The 23,523-nt window shown below is 44.1% G+C and overlaps 1 protein-coding gene across 4 annotated transcripts in view; it reads right to left on the reverse strand.

The window, feature by feature from the left end:
• The window catches only part of Ufd1 (ubiquitin fusion-degradation 1-like), a 93,956-nt gene that overhangs the window by 51,217 nt on the left and 19,216 nt on the right, over positions 1–23,523 (reverse strand). For 3 of the 4 annotated variants that reach the window (XM_077652753.1, XM_077652754.1, XM_077652755.1), the window contains exons 4-8: positions 19,620–19,741; positions 18,798–18,928; positions 14,419–14,491; positions 10,966–11,034; positions 6,720–6,797 (exon numbers count right to left, since the gene is read on the reverse strand). In XM_077652753.1, coding sequence (XP_077508879.1) covers positions 6,720–6,797; positions 10,966–11,034; positions 14,419–14,491; positions 18,798–18,928; positions 19,620–19,741 — 473 coding nt within the window. Of the gene's footprint in view, positions 1–6,719; positions 6,798–10,965; positions 11,035–14,418; positions 14,492–18,797; positions 18,929–19,619; positions 19,742–20,802; positions 20,926–23,523 lie in introns of all 4 variants that reach the window. The other variant, XM_077652756.1, reaches the window with a different exon arrangement.

A 23,523-nucleotide genomic window follows, 5' to 3' on the forward strand; every position in this document is an offset into this window, starting at 1 on the left:
GCGGGCATTAAATGGGATGTCATAGGGCTCAGAGGAGTTAAGAGGACAGGTGAGGTGTATACAGTACTAAAGGACGGGCACATACTGTGCTATTGCGGATTAGCGGATAGACGAGAACTAGGTGTGGGATTCCTCATTAATCAGGATATAGCTGGCAATGTAGAGGAGCTTCATAGTATTAACGAGAGAGTGGCAGCTATCGTAATTAGGCTCAATAGGGGGTACAAGCTGAAGGTGGTGCAGGCCTACGCACCCACATCCAGCCATGATGACCAGACCATTGAAAGCTTCTATGAAGACGTGGAATCGGCAATGAACAAAGTAAAATCACAGTACACTGTACTGATTGGCGACTTCAATGCGAAGGTGGGCAAGAAGCAGGCTGGCGAACAGGCGGTAGGCGACTGGGGGATAGGTTCTAGGAATAGCAAGGGAGAGTTATTAGTAGAATTCACAGATATAAATAACTTACGCATCATGAATACCTTCTTCTGCAAATGAAAGAGCAAGAAGTGGACCTGGAAGAGCCCCAATGGTGAGACTAAAAATGAAATCGACTTCATACTATGCGCTCAACCTGGCATCGTTCAGGATGTGGACGTCCTCGGAAAGGTGGGCTGTAGCGACCACAGAATGGTATGGTCTCGAATTAGCTTAGACTTGAGGAGGGAACGGAAGAAGCTAGTGAAGAAAAAGTCCATTAACTAGTTAGCGATAAGAGGGAAAATAGAGGAACTCAGGATATCGCTACAGAACAGATATTTAGCCTTAACTGAGGAGGACGATCTCAATGTCCATACAATGAACGATAATCTGAAAGCTATCATTACGGAGTGCGCAGTAGAAGTAGGCGGTAGGACGGTTCGACAGGATACCGGCAAGCTATCTCAGGAGATGAAAGATCTGATGAAGAAATGCCAAAGCATGAGGGTGTCTAACCCTACAGACAGGATAGAGCTAGCAGAGCTATCGAAGTTAATAAATAAGCGCAAGGCAGAGGACATAAGTTCAATATGGAGAGGATCGAGCATGCTCTAAAGAACGGAGGTAGCCTGAAAGCGATGAAGAGGAAACTAGGCACTGGTAAAAATCAGATGTATGCTTTAAGAGACAAGGAGGGTAATGTCATTAGCAATATGGATAAGATAGTTAAAGTAGCCGAAGAGTTCTACACAAATCTGTACAGTAGCCAATGTAATTAGAACGTTAATGAGAGAGACAGTAGCGCACAGCAATGCGTCACCCCGCCAGTAACAAAAGAGGAAGTAAAAAAAGCCTTAGGAGCAATGCAAAAGGGAAAAACAACTGGTGAAGATCAGGTAACAGCAGATCTGTTGAAGGATGGAGGGGAAATTGTGCTAAAAAAACTAGCCACCCTGTATACGCAATGCCTTATGATATCGGCCGTACCAGAAGCATGGAAGAACGCAAAAATTATCTTAATTCACAAGAAAGGAGACGCCAAGGACTTGAAAAATTAGAGACCGATCAGCTTACTGTCCGTTGCCTACAAGGTATTTACTAAGGTAATCGCTAATAGGGTCAGGGCAACCTTAGACTTTAATCAACCAAATGATCAGGCAGGCTTTCGTAAAGAATATTCAATAATAGAACATATTCACACTATCAACCAGGTGATACAGAAATGCACTGAATATAACCAACCCCTATATATAGCCTTCATTGATTACGAGAAAGCATTCGACTCGGTAGAAACCTCAGCTGTCATACAGGCATTGCGGAGTCAGGGTGTAGGAGAGCCTTATGTGAAAATACTGGAAGATATCTATAGCAACTGCACAGCTACCATAGTCCTCCATAAAGTTAGCAATAAAACTCCAATAAGGAAGGGCGTCAGGCAAGGAGATACGATCTCGCCAATGCTATTCACCGCCTGTTTACAGGAGGTATTCAGAGGCCTGAATTGGGTACAGTTGGGGATAAGAATTAATGAAGAATACTTAAATAATCTGCGATTCGCTGATAACATTGCCTTGCTGAGTCACTCACGAGATGAATTGCAAAGCATGGTCGATGATTTAGACCGGCAGAGCAAAAGAGTGGGTCTAAAAATTAACATGCAGAAAACCAAAGTTAATGTTCGACAGCCTAGCAAGAGAACAGCAGTTCACAATTGGAAGCGAGGTGCTGGAAGTGATAAAAGAATATGTCTACTTAGGACAGGTAGTGACAGCTGATCCGGATCATGAGAGGGAAATAATTAGAAGGAATGGGGTGGAGCGCATATGGCAGGTTCTCTCAGATCATGAATAGCAAGGACTTTGCGCCTCTCTGTAAACATCCTACGACCTAGTACTCAACGCTTATGGCTATTCTCTATGTATCTGAGAGCGGCTTTGCGGAACTGATCCGATCGAGCCATTGCACTCTATAATCGATCGTTTCGGTCCCAGGGAAGGATGCGTTCGTTTCACATTTAGCAGGCAGTGCGCATCGTCAACTTGTGGAGGATCACCGGGCGGCGGCGCCAGATAGCGCCACGTTCCCGTTAACAGCGCGCGCTCCTTGCTCGCCGTGACCAACCAGCGTGCTAGGAGCGACGGGCGATGGTAGGCGGTAAGCAGTAGCGGTGCGCACTGTGCTAAATGTGATATCTTGCGCAGGCTGTCACACCGACGCAGTATCTCGCGTTAAGAGTTCGGATCCATAAGTAAGGGAACGTGATATCTTGCGCAGGCTGTCACACCGTCGCAGTATCTCACGCTCGAGTTCGGATCCATAAGTAAGAGAACGTCACTGATCAGTGTCACGCTGTCGACGTGACAATGAAGCATCGCTGGGTCAGCTGGGCGTTCACATGGTTGTTGTAACCATGCAAACGGCACTGCCAGCCTTGGCATGAACAAGTTACAGAGAACAGGCAACCATGGAGTGCAAACTTTCACCACGTGCTCAGATAGGCCCTTTTGATTGGTCGCGCTGAGTGTCGTCATTGGGAGAGTGAAACGGGAATGTGAAGCTGCGCGAAAATCGAGTTGAGGGCAGGATTTTGTTTGCTTGTATTTTGAACTTTCTTCACTGAATAACTCCCATTCCTATGCATCGATTCTCGTAATTCTTTTTGAGCCAGCATCTGTGTGACATAAAGAATCCATCTGAAGTGTAACCGGCATCCGTACAAGCGGTGTTTCGCAGCCCTTTTAACGGTAACGAAGTGGAGTCCAAGAGAAGGCAAGCGTAGTAGGGGGCGGCAGAAGGTTAGGTGGGCGCATGAGATTAAGAAGTTCACGGGCATAGGGTGGGCGCAGCTGGCAAAGGACCGGGTTAATTGGAGAGACATGGGAGGGGCCTTTGGCTTGCAGTGGATGTAGTCAGGCTGATGATGATGATGAAATTTTTTAAAATTAAGAGCCTAGACTACAATTCCAAGTTTACATTTGCAAGTCTCCAAGTGTGCAGTCTACCACTTGTAACCAACCAGAGAAATAATTTTCCAGCAAATCGCAGAATTTTCCTCTCGAACCGAGTTCGCAACTTTTTAAACAAAATAGTGCGCAGTAAAGAATTAAACACCTTTGATAAGCAGAGAAAAAGAGCACAGTTAAATAAGTAGTGCTTGAAGGAATCCATTGAGTTCATCTGCAAATTCTGCCACAATTAGCCACAAAATCAAACTGCCGCTTAGACAAGGGTCCGTATTCCGAGTTTGTGTCATAATAAAAAGCGTCATAATCTGCCACAGCAGATACACCTGATTGTCGAAACGCCAGAAGCAGATGTTGTGGTTCGGATGCAGCGAAAAAGGTAGAAGAAATCAGACGGTGACTTCAGACACATAGCGTACGCACCTATAGCAGCAGATTATGAAGGACAGCCAACATGGCGGCATGTTCTGAAGCGGAGCCTCTCGCTGCAAGTGAACTCATCGGTGTTACTGCGTTTTTCGGCAAGTGAACTGGCTACAAACAGGGTACGGGACTTTCGCTTCGTCTTGTCTTGCCTACAACAAAATAGGTGGACGATAATTATCATTTGGCCTGTTTTTTATTTCGCTGGACAATTCGGTAGCTTCTAGGCCTAACGAGCACCGGTTTGTTGTAGAAATTGTTCTCTTCATTCAAACCGGATGCCGTCACTATCACCGGAGTTATTTCATCTGTGTATGTTGAATGATGTAACATAAAACATAATGGCCCGCAAAATACTTGCGTTTACTGCGTGCAAACGTGCATTTCCTATTATAGAACCCTCTAACAGTGTTTGAAGCGTCCTGCACCATGATCGTTTGTAATGTCTGCCAGCGTGAAACAGCTCATGTGCGCAGATGGTCAGTCGCCAGCGACGCGTTCCTACGCCGACGCGTTTGACATGCCAGAGGTGGTTTTTCGGCGTCCCTTACGCATAAAAGGAATGAAAAGTAAATTACCGTCTGCACAACCGTCTGAGAACAGCGCCAACTTACGTTGAGAGATATTGCAGACGGCAATTCGCCACGGCGTCTTGGTTCAGCATGGCACGGAGCGCGCATTGTGCAGCGAGTGAGTGCATGCCACATATTTTCCTCTCCGTTCCCTTTTACCCTCAAGATAAATGTAAAACACCGTGTTGTGCGAGCAAGCTAGCTGCTTTTTACTTACCATAGGAGATTGACCGCTGTAGCGGCCGCCTTTTGTTACTGAAAAGGCATGAGCATATTTTAGCAAGGTGCATATTGCGTACAATATTTTCTTCTTTAAGTACACCTCCGACCTTTACAGTGCAGAAAGGAGTATCTGAACTACTGTTTCTATTTGTCGAAGTCCATTGGGCAAATAAAGCAGCTTTGATATTAGTCCTTTGCAGTGAAATCTGATGTGCAACCAAACTTGTGGCTGAATGTTTCTTCTGTCGCATTGGTCGCATTCCATTTGTCAGCAAACAGCAAAAGCGCCGCTGGATGTTTCCCTGCGGCAAGCGCAACGCAGTAACATCCTACCGCCGCTCAGTCGCAACCGAACCGACGTCTGCTTCCGGCGTTTTGACCAATCAGGTGCGACCACTGCGGCAGATTATTACACTTTTTATTATGACACAAACTCGGAACACGGCCTCAGACTGAAAATTAATCTACCAATGCCAACACAGATTCCAGTAAGTATGAATTTTTCTAATATCTGTGTCAGTATGAGCAAATGAGAGACAGGCCTGCAGTTTTTGTTTTCTTATTGCCCGTTTTAAATTAAGTTTGACTACAGCTGTTTACCAACCCTGATTGAGAGAAACCCATTGAACATTGCAGGGATCAAGTCTGCAAGGGCGATGAAGTTGCGCTCAAGTACGGACACTTTGATTCCGTCAATGCCGGCTAGTTTCGTTCGCTTGAAGGTCACAAATCGACAATGAGGGAAAAAATGTCAAGCTGAGAATAGTGCATTCTCTCATTCACACTGCTCTTGTTTTGCTTCTTAACTTGACTGCTACCATTTCCCTTTATGCTGCTCATTGTGTTGTCCTTAATCCAATTTTAAACTTTTCGCCTCTACATTTCAGACCTGCAAACAACACGGATATAATTTTCAAGTATTCGACAATACAATATTGTGGCACACAATGATGCGGGAAGCACAGCAGTCACATTATTGAAGAGTGAGCGTGGAAAGTCCGAGAGTGTAGCATGATGGCTGCCCTGCCAGCGGGGTGCCTGATGCGTTCTGGTGGGCTCGCACTCAGCTCGTTTTGTCCTCTTCGCATGTGCCTAAGCGGTGGTACTACAATATAATGCTTGGTATTGCCCAGCTTTCATTTCTTACCTTTCCCTATGTACATGCTACATTTCCAGTGGACAGTTGTGGTTTTTCTTGTAAAATTTTCATTCTTGTTATTCAAACAATGACTTGCGCACGAAAGAGACTGACAATCACTGGAACTAACAAGAGTACAGGGGAATAATACTTTTCTTTCTTTTTCTACTGTGGGATTGATCAAGGAAGGGAATCAATCATGTAACCATTACAGATAAATGATCTTACAGAAGGCTGAAGAAAAGACAACCAGATGTCATCAACGGAATTCAAGCACCTCATCACCTTATCCTTGTCTGTTCAAGGCTTGCATGGACATTTTTCACAAAGGCACGTTTCCGGGCTAGTAGCAGCGTGCCATATGATTTATTCTTGCCGCAAAATACAGCAGCCGCCAACATCAGATGATTGCAACACTGACGAATAAAAACACTGGCTTACGCCTTGCCAGTGCATGTACACAGTCTTATCCATGTGGTTTCATTGTTCCAACCACAAGTGCAATGTCTGAGAAGTTGGAGTGGCAGCAGTTGGGGATAGCAGCACTGCAAGTGCCAACTACAGCTGCACCCCCTGCCCCACTATACACACATCCCGGAACGTTGTGAAGAGAAATCTTTGAGGCTCACATCATCTATCTATGCTCACAGGCTTTCCACGGGGCGCAAATGGCATGTAAACTATTCCTTTTGGTTTTACCTCATTGAAGACTTGATGGTATTAAACTTTTTCTTTCCTCGCTTTTTAGTCGGTATATACTGCTCTTGCAAATAAACCAATACAGTCAGCAAAGGACAGCGCTTCTGTTGCCAAGCAAAATGTAAGTAAATTACTGCGAAATACCTTGTAAGCACATTTGAAAAATGCTGGGTGCTACTGCTGCAGAAACCCATCACCACTGGTTGCCAACAGAAGCCCTCCTACCTACACATGGCTATGCCCTGTGGAATGCTGTACTACATTAAAAAGAGCACATACCTCAGCTTCTTTCTCTGGCTTCCTCTGTGTATTGAGTGGCTCAGGCTCTTTGTATCCAACAGGGGGGGCAAACTCCACCTGAACAAAAAAAATAAATAGTTACTCAGCGAACTGCAGCCAATGTAGGCCAGGGATTTTCAAACATTTCTGCCTCAAGGAACCCCAACAAAGGAGCCCCAACAGCCTTCAATATGCGCCATGGAACTTTCCCCCCATGCTTCATGTCGATGCTCACACAGGCAAAGCGTCACAATTGGTCGGTGTTGCCTGTGAATGGACCGCTTAAGTTTTTTTTTACCGTCAGTTCAATTTTGTATTCATATTTTTCTTTGCATGCAGCAACTAGTTTTACAATGAACGCCCATCTTTCTCATGCTCAGACCTCTAACTCCAAAATGAGAACACAGAAGACTAGAGCCACAACTAACATCCCATCTCACTCGCACGCTTGAATGGCTGGGATGAAAAACGGAATCACGTGACAGCTTGCCTTGCTTTGAATGGCCATCTGCCACTAAACGCTCGGGTGGTATCGGCACTTTTTCCTGTTTCTGCAGATATACTGGCTTTCGGTGGAAACAGGCTTGCCAGCAGCAAAACTTTGCCCTGGCGCTGCTAATAATGCAGGCTAATAATGATGAGAACGAGTTTGATCGTAAAACAACATTAGGTGCGATGCTCCCACTGAAAATGCTTGGCCCTACCCTGCTGGCGTGATATGTGAGGTAATTTAGCATTTGAAAGAAGAGGAAATGAGTTTTAAAGGAACACAGAGGAAAACTCCTTTCAATCAATGTGCCCAGTAAATATTGATTCTCTGGCTCTTTCTGGCTATGCTGAAGTTTGTCCAGCAGCATTTATTGGCGAGAAAATTGGATTAAAATCTTCCTGTCAGTCAATTCAAACTTGTTACGCCCTTACCGAAAAGGACAGGTTGCCAACGTTTTGAAGTGAATGGGGTGTAACATAGCCTCTAGGATATGTGAAAATAATCAGCGTTGACGCATGCATTTTACTTTTGGTATTTTCTAGCTTAAGCTCCATTTCTGAGTGCAGCTTATAAGCGCCCATTCCTGGGTTGAGTGGCGTTAGCAGAGGAGGGTGAAAGTAAGAGACCGTGGGAAGGAAAGAAAGAATTAGAGAGAGCGGTACTGCAAGAGTGTTGCTCCATCGGCAGTTGCTGCAAAAGACACTGCCTGAGAGGAGGCAGCGGACTTCTGTGTGCGCTGCCAAAGCCGATGCCCACTTCCATTAGGCACTGTGTGTTCAGTCTGGGGCAGCCTATAGTGCAAATACTGCAGCAACTGCACTGAAAAATCGCACTACCAAGAAGTGTGATCATCGGCCAAGTTTTTTGGTCTCTTTGTGATTAGAATGCCGTACCGTATTTATTTGTCCAAAGAAAAACATAGCGCAACCAAGACAGGGACACATGCGTACAGCACTCTTTGTCCGTCCCAGTCTTGGTCACGCGACGTTTTTCTTCATATCATGCACCAACAAGCTCAAGTGTCTACCCTTTTTCTATTTGTTGTTAGCGTCCCTTCAACGAACCAGATACAGTGTCTGGTCTGCATGCTTTAGCAAGAAGTGAACCAGAAAGCAGAGCCCAGCCAGTGAGGGTGTTCGCAGATCCTACAAAAACAGCCCGCAGAACCCTCCGTGTTTTGACATGGCTTTGGAACCCCTGGAGTAGGCTAAAACTGCTCTACAGATTTGCTACTAACTGCATCTTGCAATGGCGTGTATGGCCTATGCAGTGGTGTTTCATTTGGCGAATTCCGCCTTTCGTTCTTTTTTCAGAGAATCTGCAGTCTAAAATGCACCTATGAAGAAAACGAGAATCTTCAAGAGCTTTCAGGGAATTTTAAGAATTAGCAGGGAAATTTTTTCAGTGAAATAACAAGTAGCTCGATAAACCACCACCGTCAATAGATAACATCAGTAACACTGCAGCTGTTTAGGTTGTTTGGAAAATATTTATTAAACAAAAATCCGATGGCTCTTTCTCACAACTTCTCTTGCACTCTCCTATGTATCACATCTAAGGTGCCAACACATATGACAAATCAACCCACTGGTAGTTAAATACAGTACTCACGTTAAGCAGACACTTGCCACAACCATAAAAGTTGCACACGAGATAGGATTTATGCTAGTCTTTTACATGCTTATTTCATTTAGTTGCATTACAAGTGCACTCTGCTCGAATAAAGATTAAAATGTTGGCCAACGATTACGCGTCTTGGGGTAATTAAATTTTTCTCGGCGGGTACAGACATTCGCTGCCAATACCTCCGAAGTTGCGCTCCTGCCCCAGCCGGTAAGCCGGAAGCTCTTCTCACGTAGCCTACTACTTACGAGGGATGCCTCGTTGATGTCTTGTAGCTAGCTGACCCGCTGTGTGTATTATTTGCAAGTGTATAAATAGCATATGAGTGATCACACATTGTCGTCTCTCCCTTTGTTCCGATAAAGCACGAACCCCTCCCATGTTTAGCTAGGGAAGGTAGTGCACGGAAGAAGACTGCACCCCCCCAGTAACTCCACATGCACCGCATTCGCTCCCTTTCATCCTCATCCTCCGCTGAGGTCGTTCACTCTTCCGGGTACACGAGGCCACCACCGCTCAACCCAGGAGCTAAGAGGTGACAGGATTTCTAACAATTTCTTTTAGCGCACAGCCTTAGGTGGTGATGGTGGCCACCGAGGTTTGCCCCTGCTTAAAATAAGTATGTAGTGGAGCATGAAAACCGAAACACAAACACACACACTGAGTATTACATGAAATTCCTACCTTTAATTATTCCTAAAGTAGCAAGGATTACTACAAAAAAATGGTGTAAAACAATGCCACAAAAAGTGGAGGGGTTTTCCAGATCGCAGGAAGATCCTGTCCTAAACAGCGATTTCTGGATTTTAGTAAGAGAAATTTTGGTTAAAGGACTACAGACACCTAATTTCAGTTGCGTGTTTTCTTCTTTCATATGATGCATTAAAGATTATAATACCTTGGTCACCGTATGGTAATCACCTACAACTACTGCATAATTTATGGTTGAATTTTTTCGCTCATGCTGTTTCGGTTTTGGTTTCAACAGAACAATGGCTGTGCCACACGTAATGTAAAGACCAACTATAAGTCACAGCCATCGTTCAGCTGACAAAGCCGAAACAGCGTCATGAAGACATTCAATTATAAATTACTTAGCGGTTATAGGTGAATATCATGAAATGATCCATGTATATTAATGTGTAATGAATCATTTGAAAGAAGAAGTCCCGCGAGCAAAAATTTGGTGTTTATAGTCCTTTAAAGCATGAAACGTCACTGGGAATATGCACTTGCCTTATCTTGGAAACTAAGCCTAATGTCATGAATGCAAGCACATGGCTCAGTATATCAGTGTCCACTTTAGTCATGGAGTTCTGGCAAAGTTGAGGTCACTATGTGGTCAGAAACTAGTGTTTTGTAAATTTCAGACATCATGAAAAAACGCAACGCCCTGTGCAGTCAAAGTAACTGATGTGGCAGAAATGCGCTAGGCGTATTCTCTTTGCATAGCAAACAAGTGACAGAGACATTTATTACAGGTCTCCCCCATCCTCCTCTACCCTGAGAGAGGAAAAAGGAATTTCCCCCTCCACTCTGCCCCCTGGATACCCTCTCCCAATTCCCTCCCCCTCGATTTGCACCTCTCTACCCGCAGGGGCACCTCTCCACTTTGCCAGTTGCCCCCCGTGCAAGTGGAGGCTTCAGAGCTGATGGACACTTCTTTCGGAACGCAGAGCATTTTACTGCATTAGCAGTAAAATGCTCTGCGAATCATTCGCTTATGTCACAACCCCGTTTGCTGCTCCTTTGAACTATAAATTGACTGGCTACGGGGTGCGTGTTAAGGACCACCTAGGACAACAAATGCCAGGCAGAGCAGGAAGAGACCTCCTCAGCAACATTCAGGGCCTCATTTTTCCTACAACTATTTGGAAAACCATTGCGGTTCATCAGAACAAATAAGGCCACACATGTTTATACTTATGCTTTGTGGACACTGCTGCAGACCAGACCAAAAGCTGCTGGCACAACACATGACCTAAACAGCTGTTTCTACTTGTTGGGTGGGACCCAAGTGATCACTGAGAATTAAAAACAAATGTCCACCAGCAGGTTCACCTTAATTACGCTCTCTCAAAAATGAGGCAAGTGGCATTTTGTATCACTTCAATCGAAAAGCACACCACTCACATTCATGTCGCACTCAATGATGGACACAGCATTGCCGGGCTTAGTCTCGAGCACGCACAGCTCGTAGGTCTGCACAGGTTGGCAAAAGAACAGGGTCAGCACAGCAAGGAGCAGTGTACTAGAACTAGGGACGGTGGCTGATGCAATGCAGCGGTTATTTAATCCCCAAATTACTGAAGACAAAATTCATAATAAAAGCACTACAGTAGCCCTTCATGCATTGTAAAGGTGTTCGAGGCTTTAAAATAGCACATACCAACACTGCTACCATTTCCTGTGTACTGCCAGCTGTTTAGTTAAAAAAAAAGAATAACACATAGATACCTACAAATTTGGCTTGGTCAACCCCGAATTTGTCCATGCCCAACAGGATGGTGACCACCAAATATGGCCCTGGCCATTCCAAAATTTGGCCCGGGCCACCCCTGAGATTTGACCTTCGCTAATTTGGATCAAAATGTTGTCCGCAACATGGGTGTACGCCTAGATTCCCAGCTGGCATTTAACACCCAGGTTAACAACGTCACAAGATCAAGTTTCAATGCTTTAGGCATCATAACACGTGCTACACGGAATTTCAGGTCGAAAGACTGCCTCTTGCTTCTGTACAAATCGCTTGACTTGTCAAGGGTGGATTTCTGCAGCGTAGTATAGAACTCTTTGACAATTACGCAGTGCCCCACGAATGAATGTGTACAAAAGCGCTTTATTTGAATTCTTTACGCTTTGGCACTTAGGCACGCGTTAGCACTTTGACTACAACCACCTGTTGTAGTCCCTAAAGCAATAATGGCTGCATTTGGGCGAGTTGGTTTTCCATTCTGAACGTAAAAGCGCAAAAACACAAGGACACAGACTAAGGCAGACAACACGAGCGCTTACTTCCAACTGATTTTATTTCATGAAAGAAGCGAAATTTATACTCTTGTCTGTCTGTGTCCTTGTGTTTTTGCGCTTTTACGTTCAGTCCCTAAAGCTTGTCTCAATCTCTACACAACACAAGCTGTGTGATGCTGTTTTCTTGCAGAAATGTTTGCATGATGCATTTGATTGTCCCATGCTGACAGCAGCGCTTTATTTGAATATGCCTAGGCCAAATGCCCCAAGCTGTCAGCCATTCTACACAGCCGGTGCAAAGTGTTCATGCCAAATTATGCGTATCCAGCACAAATTTAACAAGGTTGCCGTGCTTAAACGAACTGCTAGTGACATTTTTGTGAAAAATAGTTTTGCACTAAGCAAGCTTGCATGTCTCTTGTCCTAGGTTCTTTTAGCAACTTTTTTTTTCTCTTCCTTCGACGGTGACACAATATCAACTATGCATGTCCCCATATATGCACTCTATTTTGACGTGTGTGAGCGCCAATCGCAAGCTGCCTTACACTTGGTCCATGAATGTTTTATGCATCACAGTGCCCCACTGTTCAGGCAGAACAGATGTTTGTGGACACTTAAAATATTCAATAAATAAAATCGACTTTCAACTATAATTTACTGTGCTTAAAACAATGGCGATGTTCGAATTGGCCCTAGCCATTTCCAAAATTTGCCCCAGGCCTTCCCTGAAATTTGACCTTGGCCAATTTGCACCGAAATCGATGTCCAACCATATTCGACCTTGTCTAACACAATGGTGACCTCCAAATTGGCCCAGGCCACCCCCAAAAGTTTACTTTGGCCCATCATCACCATCAGCAGCCTGACTATGCCCACTGCAGGGCAAAGGCCTCTCCCATGTCTCTCAAATTAACCCTGTTCTCTGCCAGCTGTGGCAACTGTATCCCCACAAATTTCTTAAAAGGTGTATAGATACCTAATTTTGGAGGCATGTTTTCTTTTCTACAATGATGCGGAACACACTACCATGCATGAATCATCGTGTGGTACTCGCCAAACACCGCTAAATATTTTATAATCCAATTTTTCTGTCATGCTGTTTCAGATTCGGTTTCAAACAGCCGAACGATGGCTGTGACGTCAAAGTGTGATTATATGTCACATGAGGCATGGAAAAACAGCGATATAATCGCTGCTTCATTGTTTGAATTCACTGCAGGGCTGAAGCCAGCCTTCCTCAAGAGCGAGAATGACAACAAATGTAGAAGCAGCGATTATATTGCAGCTTTTCAATGCCTCACGTGACCTCTAACCACATTTTGATGTCACAGTCATCGTTTGGTTGTTGAAACCGAAACAGCATGAGTAAGGAATTCAATTATAAATTATTTAGCAGTCGTAAGATAATACCACGTGGTAATTATATATAATAATACCTTACGCATCATTACAAAGAAGAAAACACGCACTTAAAAGTCAGGTGTCCCTACTCCTTTATCCGCCCACCTAATTTTCTCCCGCCCCTGCTATGCCTGCCTCGTGTTGGAACCCACTCCGTTACCCTTAAGGACTAACAGTTACCTTGCCTTGGCCAATTTGCACCAAAATCAATGTCCAACCATAGTTGACTGTGCCCAACACGATGGTGACCTCCAAATTTTGCCCGGGTCATTTCCAAAAATTGGCCTTGGCCGTCCCCGAAATTTGACCTTAGCTGAATTGTACCAAAAAACCGGTGCTTTTGCACTATAATCAGTTTAACCAAGTTAAAACCCTGACAATTTTTTTTCTTGCCGTTGCATCTGCGAGTGCACACACGCACTAATGCCTTCATATTAAAACGAGAACAACGGACATCTAGTGAAGGGTTTAAAGGGACGATTCCATCTCCATCCAGTTACTGTTCTCAGTAAAAAATGATTTTGTTGACATTTGTCCGGTAGCAAAGGACAAATTTATTTGCGAGAAATTCGTACTTAAAGATCTTTACCAAAAAGGACGGGTTGCCACCATTTTGAAGTGTGTGGCGGTGTGGCATTGCTTCTGGAATCCGAGCACAAAAATCAGTGTTGACGCACACTTTACTTATTACAAAATCGGCCACTTATGGCGACACATGCATTTTGATTTCAGTGGGTGTGGCGTGATTACCTTATCGATAGAGATCAACTCGATTTGTCCTCAGTGTCTCTTTAAACAGCGATACTGCATAAAAGGCACCTCGGAATGCAACTCGGAAGGCATCAGGAGAAAAGGATAAATGATTTGCTTGCTAATAATGCTTGGCTTAACAAAAAGCGTGTAAAAGTCTTTCATTAAAAAAGGAACTGCTGTCATACACATACAGAAGCAAAGCACTAATTCGTCACACTGCAGCAGCAACGGGAAAGAGAGGTGTAAACAGTGTACTGACCCATTCTCACAGTTATTCTTCTATTTTCCATTGGGTGGTGCTGCTATCTCTTTAATATGCAATTTCAAGCACTGTGCTCGTTATGGTCCGGAAACATACGCCTATGCCAGTGCCCCTATCAGCAGTTGACAGTACTGGTTTCATGCCACCTATGCCTGTACCTCTCTCTAGTACCCTATGGCGAGGACCTCACATCAACACACCTTGTTGTTGTACTCTATGGCAATGATGTCGTTGGTCGATAGGCAGGCAAAATTCCTCAATGCATTTTCCAATCTGAGACTTCTGTCAAGGAAAGCAAGCCATGCTATGAAACAAGACAAATGGCTATACACAATCACTGATTGCAATCCTTAATGGAGCAGACTGTATTAAATACCTGAAGACAAAGAGCAGTGCCAAAAATATCCAAAGGTCCCATCTAGGCTAGATACATTTTCTTCACACACGAAAAACTCTGGTGCATGCCATCTTCCCCGAGTTCTAAACAACTCCCATGTGCTGACCATGATAGTGACCATAATTTCTTTCATTTCATCAATATCCAGCAGCCTTGCCATAAAATGATGCCAGCCTAGGACACGAAAAAAACTTGTAGAGGCCAACGTCTTGTCGGTCGTAGCTTGACATGTGTACAAAACTGAACTGACTTCGTTAAGATGTTAAGCGACATAGCACCAAACGACGACGAGCTCATGACTTCGTTTGAAGTAAAGTCACTTTCGCATGCATTCCTGACACCTCGTCATAAAAGTCTGCTTTGTTCAAAGCTGACCAACCTTCAACTCAAGGATCCAAGTTGATGTTCAAGATCTGCGCAGGTCCTACAGTTCTTCCTGAACAACACTTATTTCATGTTCCAAGGCTGCTGTTATCGGCAACTTCAAGAAAAAAAGAAAAGCCAACTTCAACGTGCACTGGTGAATTTAAAAGACATCCATCCTAAAGAAAAATATCCTGGTGTCATTCACAGCATTCCATATTCCGGTTGTGCCTACACTGGCGAGACTGGTAGCTTTGAGGGTGCCTAAAAGAGCACTGCAACAATGTCAGAAATAAAAAAGTGTAATCCCAAAGCTATCGCCGAACATTGCATGTCAAGAAGCCATGACATCAACTGGGGGAGGGCATACGTGCTGGCTACTGAAAAAATTTATTTCCTCACCCATACATGGAGTCATTAAACAACTAGCCACACTCTAAATTACTGCAACAGAAATCTAACCCCCACCTATGCACGCTCCCAGTTCCCTCTATTTAACCATACTAAAACACCTGTAACTGCTTGTTTCGGTCAGATGTCTAGGGGAATCCCCCAAGCTGGAGTAGATTTGTGATAAGGGAGTAATTACTCATTGGCATCCACCCAGGCGCAGCCATATGGCTACAAAGGAACGATATACAGCTTTCTCAGAAACTTCGCAGTTAAAGAAAAATTAGTCCTGGACCGGGGTTCGAACAAGGAACCACCACTTCACCGGAGCAGTCGCTCTACCAATTGAGCTAACCAGGACAGCAAATAGTAGGGCAAGAGCGAATTGATCAATAACTCGAAGTGGGAACAGTATTGGTCAGATGTATAAGGGAATCCCTCAAGGTGGCGTAGATTTGTAATAAGAGAGTAATTTACTCATTGGCATCCACCCAAGCGCAGCCATACGGCCATATGGTTTCTCCGCGAGTAACACCATTTTCTGTAAGCATTTTGAAGGTGATTTCACCTACATTAATTTTACACGATAGCACATACAGCTCATTCGGTCAAAACGCCGTCGGCATAGTCGGCACCACGTGTCGGATATAATCAAAGGCTGTGTAAAAAAATTAATCACGCCAACCGTTTGCCACAGCATGTTCTGGATGGTGTCATACGATTCAGCGTTTCGTGCAGCATGAACTTCCTAGTTAAGTTAGATCCTAGCTCGCGGCAGGGATTTGAACCGGCGACCTATAATCGGGGGCTGCACAAAAAAAATTGTATCACAGTAATTTGTGTTTCTAATGATTGTTGACTGATTCGTGTGTGATAGGTGATGACGAGTTAATGAAATCATTATAATTTATTGATTAAAGAACGAAATAAACTGGGAAAAAAGAGGGTTCACAGGTGTCAAAATGCTCAGAATGAAAAGTCAATGCTTGATATTGTTAATTAGTAATATTTAGAGTATGTAATTGATCAAATAATTAATTGAATAAAATTGAAAAAAAAATGAAAAATGCGTTCAAAGGTGTCAAACTGCTCAGAATGGAAAGCCTAACCCACTACACTATTGCATCATACCCTTAATGCAGAGCTTAAGTATCGTTTCCAATTTTTCTTATTTTGGTTTTTATTCTGCAGTGTTCTTTCAACTCTTCTAAAGAAAACTGCATGTAACGAAAACCTGGGTATAACGAAAAATCACGGACTTTTTTCTAATTTCATTATAACCAGATTTAGCTTAAATATTTTTTTCGTTTCCCCAATTGCTGCCTCATTGAAAGCCACATATTTTTTTTCTTGACTTAGCGAAGTAATTTTACATTGCATCTTCGATTTTTTTTTTATTTATTGATACTGCGATCTTTTACAAGACCTTCGCAGGGATTTAACGAAGTCATTGCACATCGCATGCACTTACCCGGAGACTCCTTGACAAGAAGGTGAAAATAAAATTAAGACCGCCGCCGCGGTGGCTGAGTGGTTATGGCACTCGGCTGCTGGCCCGAAAGACGCGGATTCGATTCCTGCCGCGGTGGTAGAATTTCGATGAAGGCAAAATTCTAGAGGCCCGTGTACTATGCGATGTCAGTGCACGTTAAAGAACCCCGGGTGGTGGAAATTTCCGGAGCCCTTCACCACGGTGTCCCTCGTAGTCTGTGTTGCTTTGCGACATTAAACACCAAACCAAAATTAAGACTGCGATTTGCTTTTTTATGCACAAATGTTGCCAATGGGCTTCAATCAGTAGAGCACAACGGGAGCAGCATGTACCGTTGCTATCGTGTATATATGCTCCACCCCCAGCCACTTGTGTAGCGCGACGAACCCTGTCATCGGTGTGGGCACCACTTGGTGCTGGAGGTTCGATGTTTTTGTACTGCACCACCTCTTCGAGCCTTCAGCGTGGTGGCCACCGTGGCCAGCCCAGGTCATATGGTGCGAAGCAGCTGCTGCTGCCGGCGACGCGCCGCAACGGCAAAACGAAACTGCAACAGCTGTGTGCATGCGCTGCGTCCAGTGGGAGGGGGGTGAATCCAAGTCCAGGGACGAAGATGAAGAAGGAACACCCAGCGAAATGGAGCGGCGAAAGACTGACTTTGCAATTCGACTGAGCGAGCTCCACTCTGCCAGATGTAGCTCTCGCGTTACTCCAGGTTTAACCAGAGCTAAACCACAGCCATTTTTTCTTTTAGAGCGAAGGCTCTACTCTTCGCATTATAACTCCCAAGGTCAAGTTTGGTGCGTGTCTGACCTTGAGCCGGCAGAGCATGTGTGCGGCTAGTGACGTCGTAGCACGTGACCCGCTGTGGAAAGGTGCTGCTTCTGCGCTCGCTTGGAGCCTTGCTGCTGTGGTACCATGTGACTAGGCGAGGGTTTAACATCTGCTCGCCGGCGCTTGGTCGCTCAGTCTCGCCATGGATGAAGCGCGCGCCAGTCCGAGCGCGTCTCAACTCTTCGCCGCAGGTGCTAGGCTGAGTCTGATTCCCCTGTCGATATAGTTCGCTGCGAAGAAGCACTGAAGAAGAAGCGTGCTAAACTGCTTTGATAAAGAGCAAGAAGCTCGACTAGAGAAACAACCCCACCATGATCTAAGACAGAAGAAATTGGCAGTGGACGCTGCCGCAGCTTAACCTGATCGTCAACGACAGCATTCGCTGCCGGTGAGACCGAACCGATTAACAGAGCTCGTATCACTAGGTTTAACAAGCGCTAAACCTCAGCTATTTTTTGACGGGAAAGTCCACAATGCTCGTTCTGTTCTTTTTCCCTCAATATGTCACCAAATGGTCCCTTCTGAACGGCATAATCGTCACCGGCACCCTCTGGCTAACACCTGGTGATTCAAGTGTTCATATCACCTGCCACAGGTTGAGAAATTTTTTGCATCATCCCAAACCATGACATATTGCATATAGCGCACTCCCGTGAGGAGGGATATTTTTTAAAAATTCTTATCACAAAATTCGGATCAACTGTAATCGTATCGTGAAATTCTGCTCTATTTACAAGGTGCCATATACCAGGAGTGTTCAAAAATCTGATTTTATTTGGACTGCTAAAATATAGGAATCTCGACTTAACGAAATTCACGATTTTAACGAATTTTTTGGTTGCAAGTATGACTTATATCAGGGTTCGACGATCAAATTTACATGAAAGATAACTGATTAGAATGCAGAAGGAAAGCCACCGAACACATGGAGGCACATGGCATAATCGATTATCCTTCAGATAATGGTTACACTACTCATTCCTGATCCACCAACCCCCCAAATAAAAAAATATGCTTTTCTTATTTCATGCCTCTAGAGGGGAGGCACATCTAGTATTCTACAGCCTGGGCAACAAGTACGAGCTCACCACACCAAAGGATACACAGCCTTGGGATTTGTAATGTCTAGGAAGTCCACTGAGAGGGGCTGAAACTTGGAGAATGTAGCCACAGGAAGAGTCGCGCTCTCCACTTGGACTATGTCCCCTTCATCGAGCAACAAGTTCCTCTGCATCTGCACAGGAATTAGAGCCCTTAGTGCACATTCCGTGCCGTTAGGCGTCAGTTGCATGCACATGTCCGCGCCCTTGAGTCTCGCACACCTTGAACCAGCAATGCAGTCCATGCCAGTAGTCTTTATCTTAGAGCAACAGAATCTTTTAAACTTTGCTGACTTTCAAAATGGTTATAGCACCTTATCTCTTCGTCGCCAAGCCAACCCTGTGATATGACAAAATGACCAAGTTCCCTGAGGATACGCTCAAAATTCTTGAGTATTTTGCAAAGGAAGGTGCAAAAGTACAACACAGAATAGCTCTTAACAGCCGAGAACACTCCCATCTCGTAAAATCCAAATGTGCACACTAAGGACCATATCATTCATAATTCCTGTTGTCTACATTGTTTAAAACCACAACAGTAGAAAAAATTTCACTTTGAATTTCACTGTAGCATAATGCACCAAGCTCAGCTATCACCGGCAAAAAATGAGGGCCAAGGATGTACACAAGAGCAGAGGGCACATCAAGGCTCATGCTCATCTTGTACGCACAAAACAAACACCTTTAGGGTATGAAAGATGCCATCACCAATGGGCACATTTACATTGTTTCAGTGGTGACTCTGCTCTGATGTCAGTGAAATTGGTGCATTTTACCAAGCCATGCAGAATGAGATGTCAAATAATGCAAAAAGGCAATCTTTACCCAGTATGGCAAATACACTTTGCCTTCATCAGCAACGAATTCAAGAACACCACAGTGCGTTTCTCGGTTTGATTTCTTGTTGGTTAGCTTGAACAACATTGGGTAGACAATGTTGAGGCGTGCTAGAAGAAGAAAGAACCAAAAGGTTTAACTTTCACACAACACAGATTTGGCACCAACTTGCATATTTATCAAGCCTGTCAGCTATTGGCAAAGTACCATCACTGAAGCAGGAATGCTTCAAAAGGCCAAACACCCATCAACCAAATGAATATGCTGTATGCCATCTGCACTAACTGCACGAAACTGCTTTTTACACGAGGAGGATGCTAAAAGACGCTAATGTTAGGTTAGACTAGACTGGTAGGTTACGCTTTGGACCAGTGCTCCATTTCCTACGAAGAGATGACGCAGCACAGATGAAAATTACGAGTCCTTGATTTTGTACTCTATTACAAGGCTTGATGCGGTGCACTAATTTGGTGTCAGCGGCTCCTGGCGTATCACACGCCCAGAAATAAATCTGACAGAGTAAGACACATTCTTTAGCTGCATTCGACAATAAAGCTCTAGCCTATTAATGCTAGCAGTTGTTCTTCCATGAGGCTCCCTGACCAGGCAACAACAGGTGTGGCATTCTTCAAACTGTATACATTTATTTTACAATATTAACATTCATGCAATATTATTCATAAGGAGAGACAACCATATGCTGCCTAAGGACACCTTGAACAAAAGAAAGTTTACTAAGCTAAGGAGGGAATATGATGAGGCGGAAGGGGTCAAGGAGCAGGAAAGATCTTGTTCTTGAGCATCTTTCAAGATCCGTGCAATGATTACTTAAGTGGAGCTTGCAGCATACGGCAAAGATACATAGGCTCGTGACTGTTTCACCCATGTCTGTGAACTCAATGCTTTCTGGCCCACAGTATAACTGGTCAAGAGGAAAAATCGATATCCAGAAACTATAATGTGTAGGAGGAGGATAATTCTGAAACATGAGAAAATCAAAGATTCGTCGGTTCTTTATAAGTTTTTTTGCATGATTCCAAATGGAATCATTGGAACATAGGTGCATGAAATGCTCCATTTTAGTGATTTCTTTGAAAATTTAAATAAATATCACCTCCTTTGAACTATGCTAGTCTGTGCTGGATGGAGCAGAAGATGCCATAGTTCTTACCAAGAATACACGAGAATGATATGACACACAGCTTGGACCGCTGTTATTTTCTCATAGTGTGCGGGCCAGTGTGCAGTCCTGTCTGACCGGAATTCTTGAGTTGGTTGAAGACAAGCACTGGTGCTGTGCAAAAGGCAAGACAACCACGCTGCCAGTATTCAGGTTTCCAGCCTCAAGCTCACAGCATCCGCTAACTGCACAAACTAAAAATTTGTAATGCGAATGTCTCACAGATTTACCGTAAAATTCCGAGCAAGCGCCCCCACCCCCGTAAGTCAAAATTACTGGCAAAGTAGGGAGGGGGCGCTATCCCGGAACAGTGCTGAAATTCAAGATGGCGGAAACATTTTCCCGCCAGAAAAAAAAAAAACAAAACGCAGTGCACATAAATTTAAAACATCCTGCCTTTCTTTCCGCTTGAAGAACTCGAAGAGCGCACCGTCCACGTATTCACTAAACAGCAGCGCGTCTTTACTTAACTTTCTTCGAAGTTTTGCTTTCCCGTAGCAAGTTCTCGAAATTTTTGTCCCATTCCCATATCCATTTCCGTTCGAGCTTTAAGTCTCGAGTCGTTTGGTGCACGTTCCTTCGTCTTCCCGATGCCACTGTATCACCTCAATTTTCTTCACCACTTGCCGACCTGACAACGCCAAAACAAGACGACAAATGGCGCGTGGCGAACAAGCATGCGGAAGTGCGAATGGCTTGAAAAGCAGGATTGGATTGGATAGGGCAGGCCAGTGTTGCCTGGGCGCGGTATGTGATAAGGGCGCGGTGCAGGCGGATGGGCAGGCGGGGGGGGGGGGGGGGGGGGCACTTTCCTGGAACAGCACCGGAATGTGAAATAAACAGTGAAGTTAGGGGGGGCCCTTGTATGGGTGGGGGCGCTTGTTCGGAATTTTATGGTAGTCACTGTAGAAGCATTTCAGTATTCGTGCGGTGAAGGTGCTCCTTTCAGTGGGGATTCGTATTCATGATTTTTGCCTTGCTGAGCGAACAACACTATCCGTTGAGTGAGCTGGTCAGCTTTTCGGAGGTTGAAAGCTGTATGGCTTTCAATCTTAGACATATTTGCGCTACCACTCGGTTCTGCATCATCTTGCAGTTTTCAATTTGCTGGCTTAGACGATATTCCATAGAGGTTTAGTTATTTTGTTATGCCAGGCCTTTGTGTTGTTGTCATTGCTGATCTATTTCCGATTAATGCTATTTCTTCATCATCAGATGAATCGATACCTCAACACGTCTAGTGGGCCACTCTTGAAACTTCCTTTCCGTATGAAAAGTGCTTGCACTGAATGTATGCATCTTCTTCGGAAGAAAAACGTTTACTGTTACGTATGGACTGCGAAAGAGGCAACATTTACACGACACAAGCAGTCACAGGTATCTCAAATACGACCACGCTGATTATTCTACAATAGGGCCTCCAGGTCCCAATGATTCCTTTGGAATCATTATTATTTGCAAATTATTTTAGCGCTTGTAAATGTGTTTGGCCGAAAGAAATTATTGTTAAGGAGTAACACAAGGCTTACTTGTAACCTCCCATGTGATTAGAGAAAAACAAAAATGGTTTTCCTTCTTCTACACGGTGCATGGGAGGATGTAGCAGCAGGTGATGCCGAAAGCAAAGTGTAAGCAGTTTCTATATCCCTCTCCTACCTACTAGCATACGTCAGTCAGGTGAAAGGCGGCTAAAATACGTTGATGAATTGCTAAATGTGACTACTACTGCAAGAGCAGCAGGACTTTCTCGCTCAATTCAAGACTGGTGGCCCCTAATTTTGGCAATTCCAATTGGATTCACGGGGCCTCAAAGGGTTCATGATCCAGAAATTGCTTAAAAGAGATTGATAAAGCTAGACAGCTTATAATAGGAGCTTTGTCATGAAAAAGAAAAATCAGAAACACAGAAGCCGAAAGCCAAGTAAAGCCAAAAGTTTTGCAACTCAATAGAAATAGTACTACATCTCGATGTACTATTTATATTTAGCCGCACTTTGGCGAATTGGTGAACGTTCGTGATGTAAAAAATAGTGCGAATGAACACGACAGACGGACAGAACAATGGAGACAAGCGCTACCAGTCTCCTGTCCATCTTTTTAAAATCGGAAACAGAAAGCCTTCGACAACAGCTGATAATCTAAAACAAACAGCTGTGAAAAACCGTTTTAAGTGATTTATTGAAACTAAAGACCTGGACGCTTTATCACAATTTAGGAAATTTTGAAACAAGCTTCAGTGAGAATTAAGGAAGGTAATCACAGCTTTACTGCCAAAACTTGTTTTTGACTTGTTTTTGTCTTGTAATGGTAAGATAGATTGGACTTGGAAAATCGTTAGCAATTAGACAGAGTGAAGCATAATATTCTGCCAATAAATGTAGTTAGAGAGGATAATGCAATAACGCAAACTGACCTTGCAAATCACTTTAATGATTATTTAATATCTGCATTTAAAAATAGTACACGTTCTGTTAGCACTAAATATCTTAATGCATTGACACCACTTTTTATGTGTCCCTTATAACAGGTGACGGAGTAGCAGAGGTATTCCGCTGCCTCAGTAATAGCCACACTACCAACTCCTAGGACATCCAGACAAGATCCCTGTGCATGTCATTCATATTATTGGTTTAAGGGGGGACACTGGTTCTAGACCTATTCTGCTTATTTGTAGTCTACTCCTAATGAAACTAAATCACCTTGTTCAGTTCT

This window comes from Amblyomma americanum, chromosome 2 (assembly GCF_052857255.1).
Source record: "Amblyomma americanum isolate KBUSLIRL-KWMA chromosome 2, ASM5285725v1, whole genome shotgun sequence".
NCBI lineage: Eukaryota > Metazoa > Arthropoda > Arachnida > Ixodida > Ixodidae > Amblyomma > Amblyomma americanum.